At 47.2% G+C, this 19,885-nt stretch overlaps 2 protein-coding genes across 2 annotated transcripts; both read right to left on the bottom strand.

Moving 5' to 3' along the window:
• Window positions 1-219: 219 nt before the first annotated feature.
• LOC130489421 (sulfotransferase 1 family member D1-like) lies at window positions 220-5,694 on the bottom strand. Its single transcript, XM_056863142.1, has 7 exons — window positions 5,514-5,694; window positions 3,188-3,316; window positions 3,006-3,103; window positions 2,796-2,922; window positions 2,470-2,564; window positions 1,327-1,507; window positions 220-332 (listed from the first exon to the last, which is right to left on the bottom strand). The coding sequence occupies exons 1-7, from the start codon at window positions 5,692-5,694 to the stop codon at window positions 220-222; spliced, it is 924 nt and encodes a 307-aa protein (XP_056719120.1).
• A 5,031-nt stretch (window positions 5,695-10,725) lies between these two features.
• On the bottom strand, window positions 10,726-19,439 carry LOC130489420 (sulfotransferase 1 family member D1-like). Its single transcript, XM_056863141.1, has 7 exons — window positions 19,259-19,439; window positions 16,737-16,865; window positions 16,547-16,644; window positions 16,316-16,442; window positions 14,876-14,970; window positions 13,304-13,484; window positions 10,726-10,838 (listed from the first exon to the last, which is right to left on the bottom strand). The coding sequence occupies exons 1-7, from the start codon at window positions 19,437-19,439 to the stop codon at window positions 10,726-10,728; spliced, it is 924 nt and encodes a 307-aa protein (XP_056719119.1).
• Window positions 19,440-19,885: the final 446 nt, after the last annotated feature.

Here is a 19,885-nt window from a genome sequence, read left to right as displayed (position 1 = left end):
TTAACCTATTCTGTGTCCTCAGACTCGCCGCGAGAATCCAGGAGTCCTGGTTCCCAGCTCTCCCTCATTCCTCTCTGAATCCACTTTTATCGTTCCTCCAATGCATCCAAGAAATTTCACACTCATTTTTAAGTATATATTTATTCTAACAAAAGTGCAAATTGAGTGGGGGGAATGCCCCTTGACAGTAAAAGTCCTCGACGAGGAACATTTCTGAGCTTATAATACATCTCGGAAAGGCAGGGTCGTTCCTTCCATCTTTCTCCGGTAATCAGCATCAAATGCCTCCCTTTGAGCCACCGTGAAATAATTCTTCCAGTCGCCAACTTCACCTGGGGAGGGGGTAGATTGCAGGAGACAAAGAGGAAAGGATTATGGATAAATGCAGAATCCCTTTGTCAAGAACCCTGGGACTTCTGTCAAGACCCCTGGGATGGGGCTGCTGCAGTTGTCTTGCCTGTGGGCTTCCTAGAGGCACCCGGTGGGTCACTGTGTGAAAAGACTGCTGGACTTGATGGGCCTTGGTCTGATCCAGCATGGCTTTTCTTATGTTCTTATGACTAATTTCACTGCACTAGCATCCTTGTTCATAATGTTTTCTGGGAAGCAGGGTGGTCATCCATTCTCTTTTATAAGAAGACTCTTGTGTTTTGTTTTGTTTTGTTTGTGCTGTCAAGTCACAGCGGACTTATGGCAACCCCATAGGGTTTTCTAGGCAAGAGATCATGTTTGGAGGTGGTTTGCCATTTCCTGCCTCCACATCCTGGTATTCCTGGTACTCCACATGTCTGGTATTCCTTGGAGGTCTCCCATCCAAATACGTACCTTTTCCAACACCTCAACCACTTGCGTAATGTATGCTTAATTTGTAATGCTAATTTGTACAAAGAGCCCCATGGCGCAGAGTGGTAAGCTGCAGTACTGCAATCATAAAGCTCTACTCATGACCTGAGTTCGATCCCGGCAGAAGTAGGTTTCAGTAGCCGGCTCAAGGTTGACTCAGCCTTCCATCCTTCTGAGGTCGGTCAAATGAGGACCCAGCTTGCTGGGGGTAAAGGGAAGATGACTGGGGAAGGCACTGGCAAACCACCCCACAAACAAAGTCTGCCTTGGAAACGTCAGGATGTGACGTCACCCCATGGGTCAGGAATGACCCAGTGCTTGCACGGGGGACCTTTACCTTTACCTTAATTTGTACAACCTTCCTAAGTTGCTCTTATCCTCTAAAAAATGATCATGATGTAATTGATCAGGGAAGGGGAGAGGAATCCAGCAAGTGAGAACCATCTCTCCTAGGTTCTCAAAAGGCCCACGTCATTGACTCACCTTTCCTCATAAAGGGGCTTTTTGTCTTGTCAAAAATTGTGCTGGGGACATTTTCACAGTTTGTCAATGGGTTGTCCTTCATGACTTGGAAGGTGGTGTGTTGGGCAATCTTCTGAACGATCTCCTCAGACAGGTCAACCTCCAGGAAATCCTTCACACGCCGGATCTCACGAACCAGGTCCTGGGGGAGACAGAGTGGCATGAGCTAGGGAGTGAGCAGAATGTTGCAGTCTTTCTGGCACTTCTCCTGTGCAAGCCATTTTGTGCCGGAGAATTTTTGGGGAGAATGCAAGAAACAACAGATGGTTGGTTCTACTAGCATGGATTGGTCTATATAATCTTTAGATTCCTTTCATGTTTCTGTGATTCTGCCTGTGAGCTGTCTTATACTGTTAGTCCATTGGTTCATCAAGGTCAGTACAGGTTGAGTATCTGCTTGGGACCAGATGTGGTCCATATTGTGGATCTTTCAGTATATTAGAATATTTTGAAATTGCTATATACCAAGCTCAAATCTGGAAGTGTCTGAGTCCCCACCCCTTGAAAACGCTGCTTTGTAATTGGCTGTAGTGCTTATAGTGATAAAAACTTCCAGTTCCCCTCTCACCCCAGCGGAAACCCAAGCGTTGTTTTAAAACCCATTTTTATGTGACAATGTCTGCTCAGAAAATATAAATCCATGTGGGAGACAAAAAGCAGGAAACATTTGAGTCCCTGTCCCTAGAAATGCTGCTTTGTACTTGGCTGTAGTGCTTACTGAGAGAAAAATGTCACACACACCCATCCTGCTTATGCATGGAGATTTCACCCAGGCTGAGTTCAGGGGAGATGGAAGAATCCGGTTAAAAGAGGAATGGGAAGTCCCGGGATTCGTGAGGGCTGGCAGTGAGGTCATCTCTAATGGATGGAAAACTCATGCATAACTCCAAGGAACATCCAAGTCAGTCCAGGGGCGAACGTGAGTGAAAGTACCCATGCATAAATGACCCCTGTCTTGTCTTCCCCACAAGGGAAATTGCAATTGTATTTCCTTGGGGCTGGCATCTGCTTCCCCCCCCCCCCATATGAACTATATATACAACCACCACCCCAGTTGTATTTTTTTTTTAGATAGTCCCTAGCATGCTACAGCCCTCAACCAACCTCTTTCATGTCCTCATAGAAGAGATACAGGATACGGTAGTTTGGTCTCTGATCCCAGTAATGCCGGATGTGTTCATACCAAGAGCCCCACGGAACTGAGTGATGAATAAGGTAAGACAGTGTGAGATCACAGGAATCCTGTTTCCAGAGCTCTCTGCCTCTGGAGCCTGTTCCAGAAAAATCAGGACTCTGCTCCCACACACTTTTCCTCTACCCCATTGTACCATACATTGGCCTGCTTGAGACCCTGGAGACCTCTCTGTTTGCCCCACAACTCCCCAGTGCTTAAGTGAAGACTGAGTACCACAGAGACCCCCGAAACTAACCTGTACCCTCCATGAATTTCTTAACATAACCGTCCCACGGCCCTGGGTCTGGCTGTATCAAATTCATCTGGTCGAAGAAGTAATAGGAGACCAGGTTGTCTTTGGCATTGCGAGCGACATAGATAATCTGGAAGGGGCAAAAGAGAACCTCATATAGTGCTGCGGATTCATACCGAGGAGGGCGAGGGGGACAATGCAGTCTCCTCATACCTTGCAATTCTTTTCCAAAAAGCTTTTAGGGAGAAGCTGGAACGGCAAGTGAGTTTTCATCACACGAGGGGACGGTGCGTTCACTAGTAGATCAATCCCTGAGAGAGAGCCAGAAAAAGCGTAGGGGAGTTAATCTAGAAGTAGCACGAGGATTGATGCCACAAGCGACGCTTCAGACTCACCTGAAGGAAAAGGGTCTATCGAACAGATTTCTAGAAATGGGATGCGATTAAATATTGGGGCCCGGCGTGCTTTTTCTAGATCACCTCTGGCAAGAATCAGATCTACAATTTCTTGTGTCCACGTGGTACCTGAAGATGCAGAACAATAAAGGGGGGGTAACAGATACTGAGGGCTGCTGATTTTTCATCCAGCTTATTATGGACTGTTCAACCATTCACCATTTCAATGAAATAAAATTAATATGATATTTACTGTATGACACCGTACAGTACAGTATGACATACCCTCCTCCCATAATTGTTTGCACTGATAAAAACAGGGGGATGCTATTCTCACACCATGGATCACTGCCTTCATATTGTGGAACTCCCTGTCCCAGGATATGGTGATGGCTGCGAACTTGGAAGTAGGGCTATTGAAAAAAAAATTCGGTAAAATTTGGATTCGGCAAAATTTGGCCCATTTTTATTCGGGAAATGCCGATGTCCGAACTCCCCCGATTCGGATCCGTGCAATTCGGCACGAGATTCAGAGTTCAGGAAAAAATTCAGCCATTTAAAGTCATTAAAAACACATTCGCGCTTTTCCACGGCTCCGGGGGTGGGGGCATGTTTGGAGGCAGAGGTCCCAAAATTTCAACGTAGCTTCAGGGGACCCTTCTTGCAAGAACCCCAAGTTTTGTGAAGATTGTGTCAGGGGGTCCCGAGATATGGGGCCCAGAAGGGGTCCTTTCCCAAAATTGCCCATTGGAATAAAGCGAATAAGAACACATTCGCGGCTTTCCACGGCTCAGGGGGGTATTTAGGAGGTAGAGGGGGGAGAATGCAGGAGATGAAGAGGAAAGGATTATGGATAAATGCAGAATCCCTTTGTCAAGATCCCTGGGACTTCTGTCAAGACACCTGGGATGGGGCTGCTGCAGTTGTCTTGTTTGTGGGCTTCCTAGAGGCACCTGGTTGGCCACTGTGTGAAGAGACTGCTTGACTTGATGGGCCTGGGTCTGATCCAGCAGGGCCTTTCATATGTTCTTATGCCTTGGTACTACTGTACTATCATAAACATTTACGGGACTATCATAAACATTTTCTCATCCTGTAACTACACGTTATGGTTTGACTTTTAAACACACACTCTGCAGATTTTGCTATTAGGAGAGGCACCTTCCCACAACATGGGACGCTCTCAAGGCTCAGGATTTAAAATGATAATAATAATAATAAAAAGACTCCGGATTTTTCTAACACATTAAAAAAAATATTCCCACAATCTTGCCAAAACACAAAAAGCAACCCCTGGGAGCTTTCAGGGGGGCAGAGCATGGGGAGACGGAGCGTCACTGGAAGTCACATCACCTAATCAGGAGTTCTCTAGGAAGTTCCCCAAATTCTATGGTAAAGGCAATAGAGATTGGGCAAATTCCTAAGGAACCGCAGATGTGGCTACTAGAAATTATGTCACTGCAGCCACAGCATCATCTCCCCCTCCCCAAATTTTTTCCTGCTGCTCAGTTGCCCAAGAGCAGGTGTGAGTGGGTGGGGGAGGCAAAAGCATTTTTATTTTAAACATACCTGCGGTTTGATGCCTTCAGAAGCCCCCTTTCCCCAAAACCTCTCTCTAGGAAACGCAAAAGCAGGAGGACCCACATAAAGCAGCCTTATACTGAATCAGGAGGAGCCCCGTGGTGCAGAGTGTTAAGCTGCAGTACTGCAGTCAAAAGCTCTGCTCACGACCTGAGTTCAATCCTGACGGAAGTTGGTTTCAGGTAGCCGGCTCCAAGTTGACTCAGCCTTCTATTCTTCCGAGGTCTGTCAAATGAGTACCCAGCTTGCTGGAGGTAAAGGGAAGATGACTGGGGAAAGCACTGGCAAACCACCCCGCAAACAGTCTGCCTTGGAAATGTCAGGATGTGACGTCACCCCATGGGTCAGGAATGACCTGGTGCTTGCACAGGGGGCCTTTACCTTTACCTTTATACTGAATCAGACCCTTGGTCCCTCAAAGTCAGTATTGTCTACTCAGACCAGCAGCGGCTCTCCAGGGTCTCAGGCAGGGGTCTTTCACATCACCTACTCGCCTAGTCCCTTTAACTGGAGAAGCCGGGGATTGAACCTGGGACCTTCCGCATGCCAAGTAGATGCTCTACCACTAAGCCACAGCCCATCTGTAGGTCACTGGGGCACACAATTAGGACTTCACAAAAGATACAGACGCTTTTGGTCCCTCCCTAGTAAGCATTTTACTGATTAAGGACATTTAGAAATGTTACAGGTAGGTGGACGACTGTATAGTCTTCATCCCCGAAAGCAAGCTCTGCTAGTATCTTACCTGCTTTGGGGTAGGTGGCGATGACTAAGTCATCCGGCCGGGCTTCAAAATTTTCAATATGAGCCCACTGTCGCACAATGGGTTCCATGAGGGGAATTCCCTGGACCGGCACCAGTGGAAACCTCTGGAAGACCTCCTGACGTTCATGCAGGGATTCTCCATTATCCTCGTGCTTTGCCATGGTGCCCCTCCAGGCTGGGGAATGAATATTAAGTGATCTCCCCCCAAAGAAAACAGCAGCCTTCTCACTCCTTAGTCCCAGAGTATTTTCTGGGCTGCGTCTCTGAGAGGAAGCTTTGTATTTTCTTTCTTGATGTGTGCAGTTCAAATCCTTCTGTCTCCGCGTCAACCTAGAGACAACGGTCCCTCCAGTGTGGTTTTTTTTTTAATGCAGTAAAGTTAAACAACAGGAAATAACCCGGACTTGCCCTTTCATCCCTGCCAATATTTTGCAAGCCTTCTGAAGCAATGGGAAAGGCAAAAGCTGAGCTGGATTGGATGCTGTTCTCTTTCCAGGCACTCCTACTTGTTTGTTTGATATTGGATTGTGTTCAGAATTCCCCACTGAGAAGCCAAGACTCTTGGCTTCCACTCTGAGAACAGGAGGCCTCAGTTGCCACAGAGGATATCCAGAGTTTCACATGAATTAAACTGCAGGGGGAGGGAAACCGTCCCCAGTCAAACTACAAATAGAGATGAACGGTCCTTGATAAGAAGAGGAAGAAGAGTTGTTTTTTATATGCCAATTTTCTCTACCTGTTTTAAGGAGAATCAACCCGTCTTACAATCTGCTTCCCTTCCTCTCCCCACAACAGACACCTTGTGAGATAGGTGGGGCTGAGAGAGCCCTAAGAGAACTGTGACTAGCCCAAGGTCACCCAGCAGGCTTCATGTGCAGAAGTGGGGAATCAAACTCGGTTCTCCAGATTAGCCTCCGCCGCTCATGTGGAGGAGTGGGGAATCAAACTCGGTTCTCCAGATTAGAGTCTGCCGCTCATGTGGAGGAATGGGGAATCAAACTCGGTCCGCCACTCTTAACCACTACACCACGCTGCCTCGCCACAGCCCGCCAGCATTCAACCACATTTCAGCTCAGCACCAGAATATCAGGGTTGGTTTCAGAAGGAAATTGAGACTGGGAAGGGCAGCCACAAAGGAGCTAGAAAAGATTCCTAAGCGTAAGGATGTGTCACTGGCAACCAAGATCAAGTTAATTCATGTCATAGTATTCCCTGTTACTATGTATGGGTGTGAAAGTCAGATAATGAAGAAAGCTGATGGGAAGAAAGTACTTTGAAATGTGGTATTGGAGGAGAGTGTTATGGATACTGTGGACTGCCAAAAAGACAAATAAGGGGGTTCTAGATCAAATCAAACCTGAACTGACCCTAGAAGCTAAAATGACTAAACTGAGGCTATCATATTTTGGTCACATTATGAGAAGACAATAGTCACTGGAAAAGACAATCATGCTAGGAAAAGTTGAAGGCATCAGGAAAAGAGGAAGGCCCAACATGAGATGGATTGACTATAAAGGAAGCCACAGCCCTCAGTTTGCAAGATATAGGTCACAATTATTCAGAGTTCTTCTCAGTTAAACTCCATTTATAATCCAAGCTTATTCAAGATTGAATAAAACGCCTGAAGTTGAAAGCATTTGCCTATTATATTAGGTGCTATGGAACACAGGCAAGTAATGCTGCTGCACTCGTCTTGTTTGTAGGCTTCCTGGAGGCACCTGGTTGGCCTACTAACTGGACTTGATGGGTCTTGGTCTGATCCAGCAGGGCTTTTCTTATGTTCGTTTACAATTGCAATCACAGCAGTAATAATCATCATTCAGTTTTTACATGTATGGGAATTGAATGAACGCTTGCAGCAAGAGATGTTCAGGCGTGAAGCAGTTCCAGGTTTCGTTTTGCTGAATGTGCATGCGTGTACAATGTTGCCAAGTTGCAGCCAACCCCATAGGGTTTTCAAGGCAAGAAACGAACACAGGTAGTTTGCCATTGCTTTCCTCTGTATAGAAACCCTGGACTTTCTTGGTAGTCCCCTATCTAAGTACTAACCAAGGCTGACCCTGCTTAGCAGCCGAGATCTGACACGATCAGGCTAGCATGGGCCATCCAGGTTAGGACCCTTGCTAAGAACAGCCATTTTTAAACATGCTGTCACGTAGGGTTGCCAGGTCCCTGAGGAGGGCGGGGTTTGGGGAGGGGAGGGACTTCCATGCCATAGAGTCCAATGGCCAAAGCATCTATTTTCTCCAGGCGAACTGATCTCATAGGCTTTTTTATACCATGTGTTTCTTCCTGCAGATGACATATTTCGCCATCCACTAGCTACTTTCTGTCATATAGGATAAACTCCTTTTTCTTGGGTAAGTGTATTCACTGATATTGTAATTTTTCTGTTTGTTTGTATGTTTAGTAATCCTACATGTAGTGGTTATATTGTATATATGTATTGCAGAACAAATGTTCTGAGGAATGTAAATCTCACTACAAAAGCTGCCAGAATTTCCAGAATTTGGCCAGAAATTGAAGAAGCGTGATGCGAAATGGGGACTAATACCGGAATCCCATATTTCCTGGCTTTTGGATTTATGAAGACTTATCTACATTCATGATAAGACTATTTTGATTCACAGTGTCTTTATTCTTGTGAATGTTACATACATTGTACCAACATTGATTTGACATTGTGTTTTGTTTTGTGGAAAGATTGTGCTTTGCTTGTATTATTTACATTGCCTTGTATTTTTGCATTGTTCTCATAAATGGTTTGGCAATTATAATATTGGATATCACTTGATGTTTATATATGTCATTAGTGGCTTTTTTTAGTCATCCTCACTTGGTGGCACTAGTCCTTCTTTTTGATTACCTGGAGGCTGGCAACCCTACTGTCACGGTTAGCCCCAAGCAACAAACTGAATTTTGTTTTGACCGCTTAGCTGGTTGCTCTGGTGACAAATGATGATGACGGTTGTTAATGATCCATTCTCATAAAGATTAATGTAGAAATACATACAATGTAAAGGTATAGGTCCCCTGTGCAAGCACCGGGTCATTCCTGACCCATGGCGTGACGTCACATCCCGACGTTTCCAAGGCAGACTTTGTTTGCGGGGTGGTTTGCCAGTGCCTTCCCCAGTCATCTTCCCTTTACCCCCAGCAAGCTGGGTACTCATTTCACCGACTTCGGAAGGATGGAAGGCTGAGTCGACCTTGAGCCGGCTACCTGAAACCAACTTCTGTTGGGATCGAACTCAGGACTTGAGCAGAGCTTTTGACTGCAGTACTGCAGCTTAACACTCTGTACCACAGGGCTCCTACAATGTACTTGCACAATAAATAATCACCAGGTGATAACAGAACTTTGGCCAGAATCTTAAGATAGTATGTGTGTATCTGCTATTTTATTCTTATATTAATATGAATATTTTTTTTTAATGTGCTGTTAAAAAACCGTGTATGTGCTGTTGGGAATCTGAAAGCAGGTTCCCAATGTGGAATGCAGTGGGGAAAGGAACTGCAGAAGAGGGGATAAAATGGATCAGGGCCAAAGTGATAGGCAAGGTGGAATGACCTCTTCTGCCCGTGCTGTTTCCCTGATCTAAAATGCCCCCTAGTTGCTTTCAGAATCGGCAGGATACACATAACCAGCGTAGTGACTACAATCGTTATCAGGAGGCTTTAGAGTTGCCCCCCCCCCAAGCTGAACTGCAATCAAAGATCCATAATGCCACACACAGTTAACATTCTGGTCTGATATTGCGTTGGGATCAACTATCTACGTGATTATAGCTGACCTTTCCCAATTCTTTGACATGGCCTACAGAAGTATCAACACAGAAGTCCGCAAAGAGCCTGCTGGCAGTTTGCTCACCAGTAGGGTTGGCTGGTCCCTCTTCGCCACTGGTGAGAGGTTTTTGGGGCAGAGCCTAAGAAGGGCAGGGTTTGGGGAGGGGAGGGACTTCAATGCCATAGAGTCCAATGGCCAAAGTGGCTGTTTTTTCCAGGGGAACTGATCTCTATCGGCTGGAGATCAGTTGTAATAGCGGGAGATCTTCAGCTAGTACCTGGAGATTGGCAACCCTACTCATCACACTGAGATGCAACAGTCCCTAGCCTGGACTTGCAACTTCCCACAAGGAAAATTTTACTTTCTTCTCCTTTTTCCATAAAGTTATTTGCTGGGGAGGGGGGGCACAGCCAAGTCTGTTTTTGTGCCTTAAAATGCAGCTTCACCGGCAGGAATCAGAAAGTGAAATAAGTAGGATTAGCTGTTAACTGCTGATAAATAGGGTTGCCAACTGCCAGGTAGTAGCAGGTGATCTCCTGCTAATTCAACTGATCTCCAGCCGACAGAGATCAGATCACCTGGAGAAAAATGGCCGCTTTGGCAACTGAGATATGGCATTGAAGTCCCTCCCCTCCCCAAACCTTGCCCTCTTCAGGCTCCGCTCCCAAAATCTCCCACCGGTTGCAAAAAGGGACCTGGCAACCCTACTGATAAAGGTACTAGAGCAGAGTCCTGTAAAGGAATCAGTGGCCGTTTTACATGCTTCTACCATTCCTGTTCTATGAACAGCCCATTCCTGAAGGGGGGAGAACTCTTTAGGAGCCAGAGTAACCCCACACAAGTGTAAGTGCCACCTTATCACAGAATAAGGTGGCATCTACGCTGGTGCAGGGGCAAACATGCAAGCGTTTGGGCACTGCCAGCCCCCGCCAGCAGCAGATCATGCTCAGACTCCCCTAGCCTGTTACTCTAGGCCTAAGGTTACCTCCAGGTACTAGCTGGAGATCTCCTGCTATGACAACTGATCTCCAGCCGATAGAGATCAGTTCACCTGGAGAAAATGGCTGCTTTGGCAATTGGACTCTATGGCATTGAAGTCCCTCCCCTCCCCAAACCCTGCCCTCTTCAGGCTCCCCCCCCCAAATCTCCCGCCGGTGGCGAAGAGGGACCTGGCAACCCTATCTTGGCCCCAGCCTGACCCAGAGAACCCAGGTGTCCTAGTTGCCAGCTTCTTTTACTCTTCTCAAAACCTATTTTTAAAAAATTGTTCCCCCAATACATCTGAGACATTTCACATGCAGCATTTAATAACACCCACATTCATTATCGCAAACATGCAATGCCAGGGGAAAAAACATTTCCCCCAGGGGGGAAAACCCCCCAGGAAAGACGATTCTCTGATAGTCTATAATACATCTCGGAAATGCAGGGTTGTTCCTTCCATCTTGAGCTGGTAATCGGCATCAAACGCCTCCCTTTGAGCCACTGTAAAATAATTCTTCCAGTCACCAACTTCACCTGGGAGGGGGGAGGGGAAAATGCAGGAAGGGAAGAGGAAAGAGCAGATGATTATGGGTAACTGCAAAATCCTAGCACCATTGTTACAATTTCACTACATTAGTACCCTTCTGGGTTCCCCTCTCACGGAGGTAGGGTGGCCACCTAGTCTTAGCAGAGACCCGTGAAGCATGTCTCCATTGGTTCATTCTTCACATATAATCATAGTGTTGGAAGGGACCACCAGGGTCATCTAGTCCAATCCCCTGGACAATGCAGGAAATTCACAACTACCTCCCCCCCACACCCCCAGTGACCCATACTCCCTGCCCAGAAGATGGCCAAGATGCCCTCCCTCTCATGATCTGCTTAAGGTCATAACATTGCTGACAGATAGCCATCTTCTTAAAAACCTCCAGGGAAGGAGAGCTTACCACCTCCCGAGGAAGCCTGTTCCACTGAGGAACCGCTCTAACTGTTAGAAAATTCTTCCTGATGTTTAGATGGAAACTCTGTTGATTTAATTTCAACCCATTGGTTCTGGTCCAACCTTTTGGGGCAACAGAAAACAACTCGGCACCATCCTCTATATGACAGCCCTTCAAGTACTTGAAGATGGCTATCATATCCCCTCTCAGTCTTCTCCTCTTCAGGCTAAACATACCCAGCTCCTTCAACCTTTCCTCACAGGACTTGGTCTCCAAAACCCTCACCATCTCTGTTGCCCTCCTCTGGACACATTCCAGCTTGTCTACATCTTTCAACTTGTGCTTTTCAACCTGTTCATCAATGACCTGGAGTTGGGGTTAAACAGTGAAGTAGCCAAGTTTGCAGATGACACCAAATTATTTAGGGTGGTTAAAACAAAATCGGAATGTGAAGAGCTCCAGAAGGATCTCTGCATACTGGAAGAATGGGCATTAAAATGGCAAATGAGATTCAATGTGAGTAAGTGTAAAGTGATGCATATTGGGGCAAAAAATCCCAACTTCACATATACACTGATGGGATCTGTGCTGGCAACGATGGACCAAGAAATGGGATCTTGGGGTGGTAGTGGATAGCTCAATGAAGATGCCAACCCAGTGTGCGGCTGCTGTAAAAAAGGCAAATTCTATGCTGGCCATAATTAGACGAGGAATAGAAAATAAAACTGCTGATATCATACTGCCTTTGTACAAATCTATGGTGAGACCACACTTGGAATACTGTATACAGTTCTGGTCACCACACCTAAAAAAGGATATTACAGAGCTTGAGAAGGTGCAGAAAAGAGCAACCAAAATGATTAGGGGACTAGAGCAACTGTCCTATGGGGAGCGGTTAGGACGCTTAGGGCTGTTTAGCTTGGAAAGAAGGCGGCTAAGGGTAGACATGATAGAGGTCTATAAAATTATGCATGGTTTGGAGAGAGTGGACAGGGAGACATTTTTCTCCCTCTCCCATAAAACTAGAACATGGGGTCATCTGCTAAAGCTGGAGGGCGAGAGATTCAAAACAGATAAAAGGAAGTATTTTTTCACACAACACATAGTTAAATTGTGGAACTCCCTGCCCCAGAATGTGGTGATGGCTGCCAGCTTGGAGGGCTTTAAGAGGGGAGTGGACATATTCATGGAGGAGAGGGGTATTCATGGCTATTAGTTAGAATGGATACTAGTCATGCTGCATACCTATTCTCTCTAGTATCAGAGAAGCATGCCTATTATTTTGGGTGCGGTGGAACACAGGCAGGACAATGCTGCTGCAGCCGTCTTGTTTGGGGGCTTCCTAGAGGCACCTGGTTGGCCACTGTGTGAACAGACTGCTGGACTTGATGGGCCTTGGTCTGATCCAGCAGGGGCTTTCTTATGTTCTTAAACTGCGGTGCCCCAAACTGAACACAGTACTCTAGGTGAGGTCACTTGCCCTTTCATTTTGTTAAGACAAACCAGAGTCTTGTGGCAAGATTTTATTTCTGCATAAACATTAATGGACTTAATTTCTTGGGTCCACTTTACCACAGACCCTACTACCAAGCTAGGTTTGGGAAAGATCTCAGCAAAGCATAAAAAGCTGATGATTAGGTGATGGTGTTGTGTGGATGCGTCTCTGGTTTTTGGGGTGGAGCCTGAGGAGGGCGGGGTTTGGGGAGGGGAGGGACTTCAATGCCATAGAGTTCAATTGCCAAAGCGGCCATTTTCTCCAGGTGAACTGATCTCTATCGGCTGGAGATCAGTTCTATTAGCAGGAGATCTCTATCTAGTACCTGGAGGTTGGCAACCCTGTTTGGACTCCATAACAAAGCAACACTTCCCCCACCCCCAGAAGCAACCCCTCTCTGGTTTTTAAAAACCCCTTACTGTAACAGGAGGAAGAGGGGACTCCAGTAGCTGGGAACTATGCTTCCTAGGGTCTTGGAAAGCTCATATTCACTTATCAGCAGCCTTGGGCAGGTTTCCCAGAAGAGGCTGCCGAGAAATGTTCCCAAATAAATAAATGCTTACCTTTCCTCATAAAGGAGCCTATCTTCTTGTCAAAGAGGGCGTCAGGGAAAGTACTGTAATTGCTCATTGGATTGTCCTTCATGACCTGAAAGGAGGCTTGATGAGTGATCTTCTGGACGGTGTCCTCAGGCAGGTCAACCTCCAAGAAATCCATTACACGGCGGACCTCACGGATCAGGTCCTAATGAAAACATACGGTTTAATATGAGTGGGAGAGACAAAAGAATGTAGCAGCTTGACCGGATTTTCTTCTGTGCAAGATGAAGAAGAGTTGGTTTTTATATGCCAGCTTTCTCTACCACTTATGGGAGAATCCAACCAGCTTACAATCGCCTTCCCTTCCCCTCCCCACAACAGACACCCTGTGAGGTAGGTGGGGCTGAGAGAGTGTGACTAGCCCAAGGTCACCCAGCTGGCTTTGTGTGTAGGCGTAGGGAAAGAAATCCAGTTCACCAAATTAGCCTCCGCCGCTCATGTGGAGGAGTGGGGAATCAAACCCGGTTCTCCAGATCAGAGTCCACCACTCCAAACCACTGCTCTTAACCACTATACCACGCTGGCTCTCTTTGTGCTGGAGAAGTGCAAAACATGGGGAAACACAGGGGGAGAGCAAGGCGACCTCTGATGTTTGGAAATGGCATACATAGTCACAACACAAGCCTTTATTGGCATATAAAAAGAAAGAACGTACATGCTAGGAAAAGTTGAGGGTGGCAGGAAAAGAGGAAGACCCAACAAGAGATGGACTGACTCAGTAAAGGAAGCCACAGCCCTCAACTTGCAAGACCTGAACAAGGCTGTCAAAGACTGGACATTTTGGAGGACATTGATTCATAGGGTCGCCATGAGTGGGAAGGGACTTGAGGGCACTTAACACACACACTCAATGATGCAATGGATTTTGTTACTACACAAGCAGCAGAAATGTTGACCTAACTCAGGACCCCAATTAAAAGTAAACAGAAATGCCTGCCAAGTTTACAGGACAGACCTCTCTCGTATGCCCATCCAGCAACATTCCTATCCCTTCCCCAGCTGGATTGGCCAAAGCAGCCATTAAGACAAACTGCCCCATAAGCACTGGAGCCAGGAGAGGCTCTGGGGGTTACCGCACTTGTATTCCCAGCGATGTATTAAGAGTTTGAAAATGTTATAAAAAGTACTGTTCGCACTTTCTATGTATTTCCACCGATGTATTAAGAGTTTGAAAACGTTATAAAAAATACTGTTCGCACTTTGTTTGGCCCCTTTAGCTGTGAAGACGTCTTCCAACCATTTATAAGCCGTGGTATCCAAAAACCCTTTTAAAGCGATGCTTTTCACAACATTTTCAAACTCTTAATACATCGCTGGGAATACAAAGTGCGGTAACCCCCTCTGTTTGCAGCATGCATCACTTTCACATTTGTTCATTGTCTAAGTTACTGAACGTTGTCTACTTTCTGCATTTTTGTACAATACAATTTTTGATAATAAAGTAAATACTAAACAGTAAATAAATAACAAAAGGATATTAATGGGTTACAAACTAGTTTGCACTATCTGTAGCACGCTAACCAAATGTGGACTAACCTCTTTCATGTCCTCATAGAAGACATAAAGGATACGGTGGTTTGCTCTCTTGTTCCAGTAAAGCTGGACGTGGTCATACCAAGAGCCCCATGCAACTGCGTGATGAATAAAGATTGAGTGAGGACCTAGGGTTGCCAACCTCCAGGTACTAGCTGGAGATCTCCTGCTATTACAACTGATCTCCAGCCAAGAGAGATCAGCTCACCTGGAGAAAATGGGTGCTTGGGCAATTGGACTCTATGGCGTTGAAGTTCCTCCCCTCCTCAAACCCTGCCCTCCTCAGGCTCCACCCCAAAAACCTCCCGCTAGTGGCCTAGCAACCCTATCCAGAACCCTCTGAAGAAGAAGAAGAGTTGGTTTTTATATGCCGACTTTCTCTACCACTTAAGGCAGAATCAAACCGGCTTACAATCACCTTCCCTTCCCCTCCCCACAACAGGCACCCTGTGAGGAAGGTGAGGCTGAGAGAGCATGACTTGCCCAAGGTCACCCAGCTGGCTTCATGGGTAGGGGTGGGGAAACTAATCCAGTTCACCAGATTAGCCTCCGCCACTCATGTGGAGGAGTGGGGAATCATACCAGGTTCTCCAGATTAGACTCTACCGTTCCAAACCACTGCTCTTAACGCTACACCACGCTGGCTCTGCCCCATATCCTTTTTTTCCCTTTCATTTATCACTTTTTATTTCTTGTACAAAAAAAGCCATTAGGTGGTTGCCACAGCGGCTGCCTGGGTCCTTTGCACAGAGACTCTGGCGGCGTGGGTCTTGGCCAGATGGTCAGTGAACTCCTGGTAAGGAGACTTGGTGAACACTGTCTCTTTCCAAAGGTCAGGGGTCAGGTAACTGTAGGTCTTGGAGATGGCATCGAAGGTGGCCTTAGAAAAGTTGCCCAGGGTGGCGGTATAGCCCCTGGCAGAGGTATAGCAGTCATCAATCCCAGCCATCATCAGCAGTTTCTTGGGCACTAGGGCGGACATGATTCCAGTGCCGCGTGGCGCAGGGATGAGGCGCACCAGGACAGACCCACAGCGGCCCGTCACCTTGCACGGCACGGTGTGGGGCTCTGCCCCAGATCCTGTTCCGAAAAACTCAGGAATCTGTTCCCACACACTTGCCCTCTAACCCTCTAGACCCCCAGTGACTTAGGGGAGGGGCCGTGGCTCAGCAGTAGAGCATCTGCTTGGCATGCAGAAGGTCCCAGGTTCAATCCCCGGCATCTCCAGGGACTAGGTAAGTAGGTGATATGAAAGACTTCTTCCTGAGACCCTGGAGAGCCTCTGCCGGTCTAATACTGACTTTGATGGACCAAGGGTCTAATTCAGTATACGGCAGATTCATGTGTTCATGTGTGTTCATGTGACTTGAGACCTGGAGACACTGCTGCTTTACCCATAATGCTCCAGTGCATCACCACCCACCGACCCACCCCAAAACTGACCTTTGCCCTCCATGAATTTCTTAACATAGCCGTCCCATGGCCCTGGGTCTGGCTGTGTCAAATTCATCTGGTCAAAGAAGTAATAGGAAACCAGGTTGTCCTTGGCATTGCGAGCGACGTAGATAATCTGCAAGGGCCAAAAGACAGCTTTTTATGGGGCTGCCCGTCAGAATTAAGAAGTTTTACAGGAGTGGGGTACAAATCCCAGAGGAGTACCCCACTTTTACTTACTTTGCAATTCTTTTCCAAAAAGCTTTCAGGAACAAGCTGGAAGGGTAGGTGTGTTTTGATAACCCGAGGAGACGGTGCGCTCACCAGTGTATCAACTCCTGGAGGGACACCAGAGACAAGATGGAGAAGTTAGTCTTGAAGCAGTGAGCTCAGGAGCGGGACACCAGATGACTGGGAGCCCTCACCTTACCTGAAGGCAAAGGAGGTGGGGAGCAGATTTCTAGAAATGGAATCCGGACATATGTGGGAGCTCGGCGTGTTTTTTCCACATCGCCACCAGCAAGAATGAGATCAACAATCTCCTGCATCCATGTGGTACCTGATGAGAGAGAGACAGAGAGAGAAAGGCCAACCAATGTTGACGGCTGTTTACTTTTCACCTAGCATAATTATGAACGATCCAAACACATCCCATATCAGTGGGTAAAATTAGTGTGATATTTCAATGAATTAGTTTGAGCACAATATGACATATCTCCCAGCGGGTTCACAGATAAAAAAGAGGGACAATCTACTCCAGGGGTCCTCAAACTACGGCCCGGCCCCTCAGGGTCCTGAACCCGGCCCCTCAGGCTGGGCCCAAAACCAGCGCTGCACCTCCTCACCGGGAACTACGAGCCCCATGATGCAGAGCGGCCCGCCTCTGGATGGAAACAGGAGGGAGAGAAAGCCCGTTCCCCCTCCCGCTGCATGCCGGGAGCGGTAGTTCGAAGCGGGCCTCCGCGCGGGGATGGCCTCCGACCGGCTCCACTTGGGCGCCATCTTGTGACCTGAGGCGGCCGTCACCATCTCCTCCTCCTTTCCCCTCCCTCCCTGCCTGCCTGCCTTCGTCCAGCCCTCCAAAAGAGGGAGCTGAGGAGACTGCCGCCAATTGCCGCCGCCGGTGGTTTGGGAAGAAGCCGGAGGCAGCCGACCCGGACCTCAAGCTGGTAAGGGGGGCAACAGCTCTGGGGCAACCCGCCTTCCTCTCTTCCCCCCCACCCCTTTCCCTCTGTCTAGCCTCCTCCCTCCTTCGCCTGTTCCCAAGTGCGCCTACTCAGGAGTAAACCGCATTGACTCCCAGTAGAGCTTAGCCCGCCGCCTCCTGTCCGGAGTTGCTCCTGTCTAAGCCGAATTTGGCCAATCATGCACGGGAGGTTTTGCCTTGGATTTGCCGCTCTCTAGAGGCACATTTTCCCCATCTTGCATGCTCAAAACTCTGCATTGGGGGGGGGGGTTATTGTTGAGCTTTGACCATTCAGATGGGAGAAATGTGCCTCTAGAGAGGGGCAAATCCAAGGCAAAACCTCCCGTGTATAAATGGCCAAAAATAAGCCCCCATGGAGAGTTTTGAGAATTCAGGTAGGGGAAATGTGCATCTAGAGAGCGGCATATCCAAGGCAAAACTTTCCACGCATAAACATTTTCCCCCATCTGAATTATCAAAAACTCTGCATAGGGGCTTATTTTTTACTTTTGAGGATTTGGCTGGGGAAAATGTGCATCTAGAGAGCGGCCCTAGGATTGCACTGAGATAGAATTTTTTAAAAATAAATAAGCCCCATATAGCAGCATGCCAGGAAGCATCAAGCCGACCTGCAAGACTAGCGACCCGCCCTGCAGCCCACTCCTTCAAACTGACCTTTCCCCTTCCCCTCCTAAATTTACCTCTATTTTTATCCTTATTTATCCTTATTTTCCCTCTCCCTTTTTAAATTTAGCCAAAAGCAGGACCGTACTTCCCATTGAAATATTATAAGTTTATGTTGACTAAAATCGTTCTTCATTTTAAATATTGCATTGTTTTATTTTTTGTGCGCTACAAATAAAATATGTGCAGTGTGAATAGGAATTTGTTCATATTTTTTTCAAACTATAGTCTGGCCCCCAACAGTGTTTGAGAGACAGTGAACTGGCCCCCTGTTTTAAAAGTTTGAGGACCCCTGATCTACTCTCACACCCCATAGATGACTGTCTCAGTGTTGCTTTGCTCTGGCCCACATGTATCATGAGCATTTTCTCCTCCTGTAACTGTGCAAGCACCAGATCATTACTGACCCATGGGGTGACATCACATTCCGATGTTTACTAGGCAGACTATGTTTATGGGGTGGTTTGCCATTGCCTTCCCCAGTCGTCTACACTTGACCCCCAACAAGCTGGGTACTCATTTTACCAGCCTAGGAAGGATGGAAGGCTGAGTCAACCTTGAGCTGGCGACCTGACACTGACTTCCGTTGGGATCGAACTCAGGTCGTGAGCAGAGCTTGGACCGCAGTGCTGCAGCTGACCACTCTGTGCCACAAGGCTCCTGCAGTTTAGGGTTTGAGTTACACACACACACTCGCAAATACACCTCTTCCCTACAGTCACCTTTAGAGCATAGGGTATACTTATCTAATTGTGTTGAGTATACAATCACTTTTTATGTCACTGGGATGAAGGACAGTACTATCTAACATTCACAGTATCCCCCTCTTAATCCTACATCCGTGTTCAATTTTCAGATAAGAGGTACACCAAATAACAGTGCTTGGCAGTGCATTTTGATAAAAGCAGAAAGGCTAACTGTAGGTTATTTGGACATGCGGTTTGCCTGTTGCAAAGGATAGAGACACCCTCAGTCCCTCCAAGTGATTATAGACAGAGCTTCTGAAACGTTCAGAAGCATTACAGATGGGTGGACAACCTTATAGCCCCCGTTCCCTACAGTGACTTCTACTGGTGTCTCACCTGCTTTGGGGTAGGTAGAGATGAGCAGGTCATCCGGCCGGGCTTCAAAATTTTCAATAGGATCCCACTGTTGAGCGATGGGTTCCATCAGGGGGACTCCACAGACCGGCATCAGCGGATACCTCCGGAAGACCTCCTGGTGTTCATGAAGGGCTTCTTTGTAGTCCTTCTTGCTCTCCATGGTGGCTTGCCGGGCTGGGCTATGAATATTATGTAATCTGCTCCAAAGAAAGTAGCGGCCTCCTCAGTCCGTTGTCCTGGAGTATCTTCTCAGGTGGGTTTTTTCCTGCTTCCCTCTGCAAACGGTTTAAATTCCATTTTTCCCCAGCCCTGTTGACGGACAACACTCACGTCAATGAGATTTATCCCGGCTGGAATGTTAGACACCAGGAAACAGCCTTATCATTTCAGCCCTGCTTTTTGTTCTGCAAGCCCTGGGGAAAAAAACAAGGCAAAAACCAGGGCCTGATTGGACTTTCTCCTCTTTCCTGGACACGCCTATTCATTTGCTTTTTACTTACGTACAGCTTTCCCCCCCCGGAGAATTCAAGATTGTTACATCACACTCTTGGCATCAAAGACTTCAGTTCCCCTCGGAGGAAGTCAAGACATTCCACAAGTTTTTCT

This window comes from Euleptes europaea, chromosome 18 (assembly GCF_029931775.1).
Source record: "Euleptes europaea isolate rEulEur1 chromosome 18, rEulEur1.hap1, whole genome shotgun sequence".
Lineage (NCBI taxonomy): Eukaryota > Metazoa > Chordata > Lepidosauria > Squamata > Sphaerodactylidae > Euleptes > Euleptes europaea.
This window is presented reverse-complemented; position numbering and strand designations above follow the sequence as displayed.